At 41.8% G+C, this 12,799-nt stretch overlaps 1 protein-coding gene across 7 annotated transcripts in view; it reads right to left on the bottom strand.

Moving 5' to 3' along the window:
- Positions 1–451: 451 nt before the first annotated feature.
- clcn2a (chloride channel, voltage-sensitive 2a) overlaps positions 452–12,799 on the bottom strand; it is a 40,106-nt gene continuing 27,758 nt past the window's right edge. For 3 of the 7 annotated variants that reach the window (XM_020595627.1, XM_020595623.1, XM_020595628.1), the window contains exons 7-25: positions 12,344–12,367; positions 11,762–11,840; positions 10,242–10,367; positions 9,902–9,986; positions 9,398–9,499; positions 8,455–8,557; positions 7,575–7,730; positions 7,416–7,485; positions 7,215–7,325; positions 6,725–6,938; positions 6,377–6,510; positions 5,865–6,112; positions 5,415–5,526; positions 5,247–5,293; positions 3,093–3,158; positions 2,463–2,501; positions 2,279–2,383; positions 1,364–1,450; positions 452–1,217 (exon numbers count right to left, since the gene is read on the bottom strand). In XM_020595627.1, coding sequence (XP_020451283.1) covers positions 681–1,217; positions 1,364–1,450; positions 2,279–2,383; positions 2,463–2,501; positions 3,093–3,158; positions 5,247–5,293; positions 5,415–5,526; positions 5,865–6,112; positions 6,377–6,510; positions 6,725–6,938; positions 7,215–7,325; positions 7,416–7,485; positions 7,575–7,730; positions 8,455–8,557; positions 9,398–9,499; positions 9,902–9,986; positions 10,242–10,367; positions 11,762–11,840; positions 12,344–12,367 — 2,445 coding nt within the window. In that variant the 3' untranslated portion in view covers positions 452–680. The remainder of the gene's footprint in view (positions 1,218–1,363; positions 1,451–2,278; positions 2,384–2,462; positions 2,502–3,092; positions 3,159–5,246; positions 5,294–5,414; positions 5,527–5,864; positions 6,113–6,376; positions 6,511–6,724; positions 6,939–7,214; positions 7,326–7,415; positions 7,486–7,574; positions 7,731–8,454; positions 8,558–9,397; positions 9,500–9,901; positions 9,987–10,241; positions 10,368–11,761; positions 11,841–12,343; positions 12,368–12,799) is intronic. The other 4 variants (XM_020595626.1, XM_020595625.1, XM_020595624.1 and 1 more) reach the window with 4 other exon arrangements.

The following is a 12,799-nucleotide window of genomic DNA, read 5'->3' on the forward strand; positions in this document are numbered from 1 at the left end:
AACACTTAACCATCAGACCCAAATGCCTAACCATAACACTTACCCTAAACCTAATTCTAAACTGAACCCTAAAACCAAGTCTTAACCCTCAAAAAGATGGTTCAAAAAGTGAGGACCAGCCAAAATGTCCTCACTCTGGCAAAAACTATTTTTGGTCCTCAGTGTGTAGCAGGTACAAAAACACACATATCCACAACATTTACACACATTTGAAAGATAAAGCTGCCAATATTCTACAAGTTTCTTAGTGTCACAAAATCCCATGAAAAGACCAGACCAGCATTTTCTATGTGGGTGTTATGCTATAAGCAGCTAACGTAGCCTCGAGTTGCTAGTCTCAAGCAAAGCAAACTACAGAAGTCTGATAAGCCAGTTTGTTTGCAGCTTCATATCCCCAAGTTTTTCTTAGTCATAGCTTTAATCTTTAGACCCAGCAAATTTCGGTTTTGGTGGGACAGGAATGCAGGAAGTGTTGAGATACACAAATCCACTGCTGCTCTTCTTATAGGATTTTTTTTTGACAAAAATAGAAATATAGAATGAAACCAGCTCTATCCTTTAAACAGGCTTCTGCAGAGTTTCAAAACGTGATACATGACGTTATGTCTACTCACTCGCTCACACCATGACGTCATAAACAGGTGAATGTGACCTGAAAAAAAAGTAAGAAATGTCAACATTCATGAGGTGACAGTGTGGAGATGATCATTCTGATCCTCGGTGTGGGCGGGGCTACCCTGTCCCTCAAGTTCTGATTGGTCCTTGTTCAAAGATGGACTGCCCTGTCCTTGCTCGGTTTCATCCGGCTCAGGAGTGTGGATGGGGGGGTCATAGTCACAGGCCAGCTCTGATTCCTCAGTGTGGGAGGGGCTGCAGTCAAAAGTGAACTCTGATTGGTCCTCGGTGAATGAAGGGCTTTCCTGGAGCACCAAATCTGACGACTGATTTGTGATGTCACCGTGGCTGGTTTCAAACTGCAAATTGGTTTGGTCTGAGAAGTTGACAGGGATTTCTTTGTACGGGAGATCAGGCTGGTCCTTCACATCGGGACGGTTGGGTGCCCGTGGCAACGAAAGCTCCCTGTGGCGGATGCACAGTTTGTGTAGTTCAGTTACCTCAGACACATTTGTGCTGTTGCCACTGTCACGGAAACTGGCCAATGGAGGGCGCACTTTCACTCCAGTCACTGTCACTGAGCCCTCGATGGCCTTACGCAGCTGGAGGAATAAAGATCAAAAGCAGAGCCGGCAGTAAAGAAAAAAGCAAAGAAAGGGAAGAGGAAGAGAAAAGGTGAGCATTCATGATCATACTGTATACAAGTATTCAGAGCTCAGCTTTGAAGGAAACACAGACACACACACACCTCTTTGAGAGAAACCACTCCAACCAGACGTCCCATGCTGGTCACATAGGCGTGATCCAGACCCAGCAGAGAGAAGATAGTGTGAGTCTGTGGATGAGGAGAGATGGGTCACAGCCTGGATACATACTTAGAGAGGAAGGTTCGTTTGCATTTTAAACATAATATTTTTGCCTCTCAAGACGGTCACTGTCATGTTTGCGCAGGTGCAGTTAACATGATACAATGCTCCTGACGAGACAAGAGTGGTAGCAAAATGGTTACAGGTTCTTTGGAATGAAATAAATAATCTTCCAGTTTTGCATAAAAAGACAACTAAATCCCTTTTCAGATATGGGATATGCAATGTTTCTAGCTTCATCCATCAGTTAACAGTGTCAGTCAGACACTGGTCACTTTTACATTAATGTTCCTTACAGCTTCGTTCAGACATACTCACACCCGTGATGGGGAGAGCCACAGCGTGCACACAGTATTTACCATATGCATGATAGTGGACAAAGCATCAAGTGGCATGAGGCCAGAGTTTTCTTACTACAACATGACATATGAATGTGAGCATGTTCCAGGAGAATTTTTGTTCTCAGGTTAAAGCTGTTTAGGGCATCCTACTCTAAGGTGCCCTCTCAGACACAAAGCCAACAGGTTCAGGTGTAGTCAGATTAATGGAGTGCATGTCTAAAAGGGGCTTAAGGAAAACACTGTCAAAGTTGTCAAGTGAGGCCTGAAAGGACAAAAACAATTGGACACAACAGCTTTTGTTGTTGATAACTGCTAAAATATATAAAGGTCAGAAGTAAAAAGCAATGTCTGACCCATTTTGGTGGTTCTTTATTAATATTCAGTGAATTACTATGGTCAAAAGGCCGTCATCATTTCACAGTGTGTATAGGTTTTTTTGTTGGTTGGCTACTGTACCTTATGCAGAGACGTTTGTTCTACCAGCTGAAAAGGGGCAGGATCAATCTTGCAGTTCTTGAAATCCACCGGCTCATCGAGCTGCTGCTCTTCCCATTCTGCTATCTTACATGATGACAAGACAAAGAAACTTGTAAACTCTGAATTAAAAAAAACTTTTATTTCCAGTTTTTATAGGTCTCACCTCTGATGGAGTCATGCAATCTTCCACTTCAGTGGAGTCCTTAAAGAAAAAAAAAATGAGTAAGATATGCACTGTCCATATAAATGCACAAAAGTTTATATACACAAAAGACTGTACACCAACACTACACACTATTATATACAGTAAATCAAGTATACCAACACATTACACTGGGAGCAGTGTTTGCGTCAGTGAAAAATGTAAAATACACGACTGCAAACTGATGAAACATTTAAATCTACTGGAGTGTATAAGGTAGAAATGAGGGCGATGTTGTTCCATGGGTCAAACCAGTTCTCAGCATATCAGTGACAGCACCAGTTAATAATCAATAAAACACAAACATTTTCCACAGCACACGACCACGCACAGAACATTAACAGCAGATTAGAGTGAATCTGATGAAACACTTTGTTTAACACTGAAAAAACAACTACCACTTAAACAAACTGCCCCGTCTCTCTCTCTCTCTCTCTCTCTCTCTCACACACAGTTTCTCTCGCTCTCTCTGCAAAGTCGCTCTAATGCTTTAGTTGGTGCACCACAAATATTTTGCTCCAGCACTCACTACGTGCATGTTGCAAGGCAACGGTTACTAAGCAACAGTCTCTAGGCGGCAGACAATCTTACCGCCATGGAGATCCTCACTCGTTTGGGCTTGGCCTTTTTGTCAGGAGGAGCCGGCCCAGCCGGGCTCTTCCAAGCAGGGAGAGAAGGCATCGACACAGTACAACATTAACACAGGGTCAGTGAAACTGGACAGTTTTACCCCTTCAACATGGTGCCACTGCAACATTGGATCGCAGGTCTGACTTCTACAGCGAGAAGTCCCTGTGATTTGAGCACAATGTTGCTGAAAGGGTATAATTACTACACCACAGATGAAGGCAAGGCCATGAAATCTGTAGAAGAAATCCAATGTTGACACACCATTGGATGATATAGAGTGCTAGAATAAAGGGGGTCTTATACTGTATTATACACCAATCAGCCATAACATCATGACAGCCTGATTAATACTGTGTACACAGGAGTCAATGCGGCAGTTGGTTGGCTCTCGTGTCCCTCAGCTCACTGTGCATCTGCTTGTTTCCATAGTTCTACTGTCAGGAAGAGCATGAATGCATCGACCATTCAGTGGAAACGTTACGTGAAAATTGTGGTCGTGAGGAGAAGTTAGAGATAATCTTTAGACAAATTTAACAGCCTCCCCACTCTAGGTGTGATATCACCGCTACAGCCGCTGAATGTTTCTCTTCATAGAGTCCAGTGTTTCTCATTTTCAATCATTTTAACAAAGATTCAAACAAAATCGAATCTTTTGAAAGGTTTAATCTACAGTAGGTTGACCTCATTATCAGAGAGTCATGGGCATCCATGACGCCCACCGGTTCACTCTTTGTCCTTCTTTAAACACTGTTGGTTGCTACTAACCACTGTAGACTGGGAACACCCAGCAAGACCTGCAGGCTGGGAGATGCTCTGACCCAGTCACCATCACAGTTTAGCCTTTGTCAAAGTCACTCAGATCCTTAAGCTTGCTTCCAATACATCACCTTCAAGGACCGAACGTTCACCTGCTGCCTAATACACCCCACACACTGACAGGTGGCGTTGTAACAAGATGATCAGTGCTATTCACTTTACTTGACAGTGGTCATAATGTTATGGCTGATCAGTGTAATTAGTCCTGGAGCTGAGTTCTTGTTAATGTCATTAGCTTAGCCTCTGCTTTTCCTGCCATGACAATGTGGAAAAACTGAGCTTTAAAAATAAAAATAATTATGGCTGTTGAACTGCTTCACTGGCTCACTGTCAGTGTCATGACTTTACTGTGACACTTGAATAGAACACGGCCATTGTTAACATCATTAGTACCACTACCGATTTTTCAGCTATGTTAAAATGCCTGCTGTGGAAAAAGCCAATTTAGCAGCAGAGTTTTGTGACTACAAACTCTGGCAGTTTGAGCATGCTTAACTTGCATTTTCATTTGGACAACAGCAAGTAATTAGCAGCTGTTTATGTTTATTATAGAAAACAAAACAAGCAAATTACAATTTCCAAGGACCTGGAGTGACATCTTCATGTGTCCAACCGACAGTTAAAGGTTTTCAAACACAGATGTTCTCAATTAACAATGACAAAAATAAAAACTTATGTTTTGTCCTTAATAAATTTAAGCATTTAAATGACTCAGCAATTATCCAATTATTGACCACTAACCTTGTTAATGGACTAATCATCTAATTATTTCAGTTCTACTTAAAATAGGGCCAGCCTAGGATTTGCAAACTAAGTGACATATTTAAACTGTTGACTCTACACATTTTTCCAGAATTCAGCCTGGTGTATTTAGTATCTTTGGAAACTTTGATCTCTGATGATTTAGACTGAGCTAATGGTGCGTGAGCAATGTTTAATGGGATAAAAATAATTTTGACGCAATCATATGCTTCTTAAAACTTAACAGAATATGCTAAAATGTACAATGCTCCAAATACTTTTGACTGGTAGTGAATGTGGTGTGTAGTGAAGGGGAAATGACTCACACAAGTTTTAAAACAAAAGTGCTTTGACCACAGCATGAGATCACACAGGGAGACCCTGCTGCCTGCGTGGATCCTGCCTGACAGCGGCAGGAGGAGGTGGACAGCATAATGTATGTGTGGACTCAGAGAGAGCACACACACACCCTCGCACACGATGCTCGTCACACTCTTACAGTACACTTGCACCCACGCACATATTATGTGTTCGTCTCTTTCTCGCTCTCGTGCTCACCTCCAGCAGCTCTTTGTCTTGGTCAGCACAGGAGAGGGTCTGAGAGCCTTGATGAGAAAATAGAAATCAGTTTTTAGTACATTTGCATTTGACCTTTTTAAATGAGTTTGTTCTCTGTATCCCACATCTCCCTCCCTCTGTGTGTCCCACTGTGTGTAAGGTACATACTATTTGGTGTCTCTGTGTCGCTGGCTGCGGACACAGTTTTCAAGGCAGATTTCAGAGGAAGCTGAACGCTGGAAACCATCGGACTGAAGGAGGAAGACTCCTCTGTTGAGATCTATATGAAAAATACATTAACAAAGAAAGCCAGACACAAGTGCACATGCACACACAAAGAACGCAAATATGAGTACGTGCACATAAACAAACAGGACAGCACAGGTAAGGGCACAGACAACAGAGACAGAGAAGATGTGTTAATGTAGAAATAATAGACATTTATACAGTTTCTAAACACTTACCACAACAGCTGTCCAAATAAACTTCATCTGTGCCTTTACCTATAGTTACATGCTTCACACATGCTGTGACTCATCCACTTTATTCTACTGCCACAACCCAACCCAAGCCAGACTTCACCCCAGCCCAGCCCTGGCGCCCCCAGATGCCTCACACCTGTTGGGTGCTCACCAGGAAGCGGACCCCTTGGCGAGCGCTGGTGTTGGTCAACGTCTCGTTGATGTGGGTGTGGGAACAGGGCGAGCTTGGGCTGCTGTCGGTGGTCAGGCCGGGCAGGTGATCGTTGGTGCCGTTGTCCTGGGCCAGCTGACGCAAGTACTCCAGCCTCCGCTGGTGGCCAAGCTGCAGAGAGAGCAGAGACTGGAGCTGTAGTCGCTCTATGGAGCCCAGCAGGATCATGGAGTCTGAAGGAGAAAGGAGAACGAGAAAGACAGTGTACAGTACACCCATATTCTTTGTAGCTGCTGAGCATCTCATTTCAGAACCATGGGCATAAATATGATGGTTTCAGGTTTTACACAGGATCTCTTTATGGAACTGGTTTTGTGCACATGGCCATTGACATCTTGAAACCACAAAGTTGGAAGAACACCATAGCTAAACTAAGAAGCCAAGCGCAAACAATGACAAACAGCCCCAAATAGTACTCACACTGCACATGCACGTACCTCTGCATTCAACCAGGGCCAGTGTTTTGAGGTGACCAGTCAACAGCATCTCCTGCAGTTCCCGGTAGGAAGAATTAAGAGTGATGTAACGCACATCCCTGACCATGATGTCTTCCACACGGATATTGTACTTCCTGAAACGTGGAGCAGGAGGGGAAAATGATAGAGGTGGGCATGGAGGAGTGGGAATGAGAGAGTAAAGGAAATGTCAGGCAAGACACGGGTAAAAAAACAAAAACAAAAACAAATGAGGGCACAGAATCACTTGAACAGGAATAAAGAAACATCCTCAGCAAACAAACACGTGGGTAGGACACGCAGGGACATAGTTTGGACGCACTGACTCACTCATGATGTCCCATGCCTAGCTCAGGTAGATAAGGAAGCTTCTTGATGCGGATGATGGAGTCGTACAGTGATGGCTGAAGTGCCTGGGCCACAGCGTTGGCCAGGATCACAGCGATCATCACAGGCAGGATGTGGGAGATCTGACCCGTCAGCTCAAACACAATAACCGCTGTGGACACAGTGTGGGTGACTGCTCCAGACAATGCTGCAGCACCTGTAGAAGAGAGAGAGAGATCATCACAGCATGTATAGCCAATTCACATACAGTTATTAACAGAGGACGAGAAAGACTAATATTCAGTGTTAAATGTGAAAAGTAACCGTTTCTATTAATCAGAGTAAAGTTTACAAACAAAACAGGATTTTTCTTATCAAGGCAAATTAGATACAACATGGTGAAATAAAGTATAGTGTGTGTGTATATATATAATATATATACACACACACAGTACATATACACACATGCTCACACTTATTTAGAGGAACTCACCAACAACAGCATAACCACCAGGAACTATGGGATACAAGCTGCCATCAGCATGTATGCCTTCAGGAAACATGGCTGCCATGATTTCTCCAACGAGTCTGCCAAATGCTGCACCTGTCCATCACACACAGGTACACCAAGAAGTTATTGTAAGGAGTTCTTACCACTTCAGGAGAAACCAACAGAGAAGCAGATTTTATTCACCGATAAGGAAAACTGGCATGAAGGCCCCACAGGGAACAGGCATGGTGGTAGCCACAGCAGACATCCAGAACTGAAACCACGTGAGACAAGTTTATTTAAAACTAGAAGTCATAAACATCAAATCATCAACATCAGACTGCACACATGTGTGAGGCCTACCTTCATGATGATAAAGAGAATGAGCGTGATGAAGACATTGACTTGGGGGTGCTTCCAGGCATGGTGGTGGCTGATGTAGTCAAATTCCTCGGCCACACCCTGACGGCACCATGTGCGGTTGTCAAACAGTGTGACCAGGGACTCGTGCTGTGTCAACTAACCGGTTGACACAAGGAAAAAAATTATGTGAATGTCTACTTATTATATTTCTATCCTCATTATATTAACCAGCCACTCAGTTTAACATTTGCTAATTGGATCCTAACATAGAGTACAGCTTTTGCAGGTATTTAATCATAAAACAAAGTACTGGACAAATTAAAAAAAAACTTTCAGCCTATAGGTAAATATTTCCTTGTTTCGAGAGTTTAAAAGGCTCAGAATGAACCTGAAAGGCTTTCTCTGCAGGATGACTTTGTCCAGGAAACTTTGGTCCAAAAATGTCTGCTCTGCATTTCTCCCTATAAAACCTCAAAATACATGAACCTTTTCTGATATTTATTAACCTTTTCCTGGGGCAGAATAATGTGTCTGCATCCACAGAATCTGAAACAGAGGCTAACCTCTGTAGAAACTGTCATAACTGTTTACACCATCACCCAAGAATCATAATAATAAAGTCACAATACAATATAATATGATATCAACATTGTTACAGTGAACATGCTTTTTCTCGCTTATATTCGATTTTTTTTTTCCTGCTTTACTAATTACACCTGTTGGGGTCCGTGCACGCTGTCATTCTGCAAAAAGCCTTTTGTTTGTATAATAAGAAAACATGACAGTTTTTGAACAGCTTACACTATCAAATACAAGAGGACTGGTAAACCGACACAATCTCTCAGAAGCATGCTGTCATACTGTGACATCATGTTCTTACCTGTCCAGCCATGAACTGGCCGAAGCCTGGGGGGAATGTGAGCGTGGTGACCAGCAGGGTGACAAGCGCAGGAAACACCAGACGTCTGACAGGAATAGAGGGACTGCGGGGTCATTAATGGGTGTGCTTGTCACAAGGGGTGTACACACTTGATTTCTGGGTGCTGACAATGGAAAGTCTATAAATAGTGATGTTTGTGAAAGTGACCCAGCTCATACAAGGACTTTATCGAAATGTCCCAGAACTACATTAACACTGTGACACAAAACACAAAGTCAATTTTAAACACAAATTCAGGGCCACATGAGAAAGATTTTGATAAATCAGTGGTGCAGTTAGTTTAACTTAAAATTAGTCTTTTCTAGATGTATCTTCACTATTTGTCATGATTTTTAAGGAACAGTTCAACAGGGGTTTTTTAATAAACATTCACTTTCTGGTGGAGAGTTAAAAGAGAAGACTGATACCAGGTCTCTGCAGTAAACAAAACCACTACCAGGAGCCAGTTAGCTTAGCTTAGCACAAAGACTGGAAACAGGGGGAAACAGCTAGCCTGGAACTGTCCAAAGATAAATAAATCTGCTTACTTCTAGAGGTTACAATTTAATAAATCTTATTTGGTTTATTGATACTACACCACAACTGTAAAGATGACAAGTTGTGATTTTACAGAGACTTCTTTTCATGAAGCACCACTTGTCGTTTTCACACTCAAGATTTTATATGATTAAACCGGATATAACATGTTAATGCTCCTGGTTGTAGCTTCATACAGTATTTACTGTACAGGCATGGGAGTGGCATCAATCCTCTCATCTAACTCTCTGTATGAAAACGAACAAGTGCATTTCCAAAAATGTCAAACTGTTTCTTAAAGGTGGAAAAAGAAATCTATACACAAAAGTGTGCAGAGTCTGTATAACATGATGAATCAGATACTCACTTCCTCAGCAAGAACTTGTTAATAGTCTTCTGTTTTCTCATACACTCTACAATCAGCCGGTTCAGGTAGACAAACAGCGCCCCACCAAAACCACAGGCGATCCTGCAGACAGATAACAACACATCTGACAAGCATCCTTGGACAAAACAAAACCTTAAACAGAGTCATTTCAGTACTGAAAACACAGCTACAGCTTGGTATCACCTGAATAAGCTCATCTTCTGTTTTCTCTATGAAAATATTTTGACATCAAACACATCAAATTTGGCACATGAAGCTCTGGATACAACCTCTACCACAAGAGCAAAAAGTTAATTTCATGCCCCGTTCATCAAATGCAAATCAACCTTCAGGCTCTCAACAGGACTGTGAATGTGGAGAGTGACTTTAGTGAGAGGCTGAATGAGATCTCAGGGTTCCTCAGTAACTCAGACACCAAACAGCTCTTGCACAAGGACTTGGTTGTTAATGTGGCAGCATTCCAAAAAAACCCCACACACTCACCCAAGGACTGCAAACGCTGGCAGCTCTTGAAGGTCAAATGGGAAGTCCAGACGGAAACGGGTCTTAAAGAGAGCAGTGATGGTCTCTGAGGAAAAAGAAGTTTGTTGACTGACTATTAAAAAGCTTAGTAAAACACAAATTTCCAAATCATGTTCTCTAACTTGTTTCAGATCAGACTATGTGAGAGATTTTTATCATTTGAAATAACACAAAAACCACAAGAAGACATAGGTGAAGTCATAAACTCACAAAGATAAATACAAAACTTTACCATTAAGAAGGTAAAAGCAAAATTAATAAACACAAAGTTCAAGGAATGCTTTCCGTCTATATGTGTTACCTTCCTCTTGGTTCCACACTGCGAGCACTCTGAATATGAAGGCACTGAAGGTGGCGGCAAAAAAGCCTCTCCAGTAGTTCCTCACTGCAAAAAACGTTGACGTGACCTCGATACTGAACAGCACCCCTGAATCACAGAAACACACACATTTCATCCCACTCAGAAGTTTTGTTGTAGAAATTATTTAAGTATTTCTTTATTAATCACAACATTATTAGGGCTGCAACTAATGATTAACTTTATTTAGTTTCCCCAGTTAATTTGATAATCATTTTGTCTATAAAAAGAAAATAGTATAGAATTCAAGTCATAACTTCCCCAAAGCTCAGCATCAAATTGAGCAATTAATCAAATTATATTAATCAAAATAGTTTCCAGTTAAATTTCTGTCATTTGACTGACTGGATAATTATTTCCGCTCTAATCATTATGACCACATATCCGTGGTTTGGTAACACTTTACAAATACAACTTGGAAATAAAAAGTAGTTCCACATCATTTTACAGGCAGTGTTAAACTCCTCACATGAGCTGTTTGTGTTGCTCATTAGTTAAAACGAAGAAAACAAAAAGCTCCATGACATGAGAATGAACCCACTTTTTATGTATATTTATGTTCTTGTACACAAATTACACAGTTTGACCTAAAGTGTCTTGAGTGTCCAAAAATGGAAGGTTCATCCTCTGGGATCCACTGTGCTCACTAAATTTTAGTTTCAATGTTAACCTTTAATTAGTCTTTGATATTTCTCATTACGTTTTTAAAAAAATGTTTATGGCATTGTTAGGTCAAACAGGATTTCAACCAGAAGTTCTCAGAAGAGATGGAAATTAACACATCTACATTTTCCTGATTAAGTGCGTAAGGACGATTTTATGACATACAGCTGAAAACTCCTGAACAGCTACTGAGTAGTGTTTATCAAACAACCCTACCAGGCTCTTTAGCTGTTAAACGGTCCACTGTGTTTACCAGCTGGTCGCTAACTGTGACTGTTTGTTGTTTGGTGCTGAGAAGATAATGTACTGTGAGGTTTTAGGGCTTTGTTGCAGTGAGAGTGAATCAAACCAGTAAAGCTCCATCTGGACAACAAACAATGAGCTGAAACTCTCTATAAAGCTCCGTTAAAGCTGAGGGAAGCCATAGATCCTGGTGATAAGTCAAAAGGTTCATATTGCTTTTACATTTCTCTTGTAAATTCAGTTATATTCACTTTAAAAATATTCTTGATGGGCGCTCAGGTGTTGGTCATGTGAAATACTGAAAACAGCACTGGAGAAAAGGTCACAGGGTCACCTAAAATAATGAGAATCCTCCTTTGAAGGAATATTTATGCCACATTTAATCTGGCAAATAGTTGCTGAGATACATTATGCCACTTCTGAAACAAAGAGCTGGGATCCTCAGGCCCTGCTGCTGGATGGTTCAGGAGTCATAATCTCCTCATCTAATTAGCTCCCATAATTATCTACACTAATTAGATACCATTCAATCAGAGGGTGCAGACATGTTGCCTTACCTCCAATAGGAGCAGCGAAGCAGCAGCCCACACCCACTGCACAGGCAGCCGACAGCATCTCTGTGTTCCTCAGCTCGTTCTGTCCAACCAGTCAGATACACACAGACAGACAAGCACACACATGCAAACACACACACATTCAAGATAACACACACACACACACACACACACACACACACACACACACACACTTCCACACACACTCAAAACCCAACAGGAGTACATGTAACGGCAAACGCCACAAGCAAAATCTCATGAAACATCAACAACTGTTTACAAATGCAACAGTATAAAGCTGCTGTTATGTTACTTCACATATATGAGATTACATATATGAGTGGTGGGATATGGGAGGCCATAAATAAAAACCCATGGCAGTGTTAAAATCATAGAATGAGATATTTGTATTGAAGCAAAGGCAACAGATTGATGCCTCACTGCGATGGTTGACTGAACAGAATCCAACACAGCTCAGACAAATGAAAAGCCATCAATCTATCTCAGTCTCTGAAATGGACAGCATGGATTATTGATGCTGATGGAACTGGCAATAAAGAAACTGCCTGACTCGTGCAGTCGTACCTTGCTTCCCTCAAAGGGCTCTTCCTTTAGCAGTAAAAGTGAAAAAAAAGAGAAACATGTGTGAGTCCAAGTGTAGATGGTTTAGCCTCCTCTTGGAAAACATCCAGCTTATTATCCAAACCACACAGAAATCAAACACGGAGCAAATGAGCTTCAGCAAACAGTCTTGATTGCACAGTGGACTGAATTAACATTTTCACGGACTGTCTTTCTAACTGTGCTGACATGTGTTTTTCTTCCTCCACATGACTGCAGTCTATGTTGCTCCGTAGTGATGGGGATGCTGCTGCTGTTGGTACAGAGAGGGGAGCTCTCCCAGCAGGAGATGTGCAGCACAGTGTCCACTGCAGGGAGAGACAGGAGCCCACGGTGAGGTCTCATATGAGTGGAAGTGAGTGTGCGTCCTGGAGGGTGGCACAAAGTCAAAGAAAGATTTTTCACAATGTAGATGTGTTT

Source organism: Monopterus albus, unplaced genomic scaffold (assembly GCF_001952655.1).
Source record: "Monopterus albus unplaced genomic scaffold, M_albus_1.0 scaffold28.1, whole genome shotgun sequence".
NCBI classification, from domain to species: domain Eukaryota; kingdom Metazoa; phylum Chordata; class Actinopteri; order Synbranchiformes; family Synbranchidae; genus Monopterus; species Monopterus albus.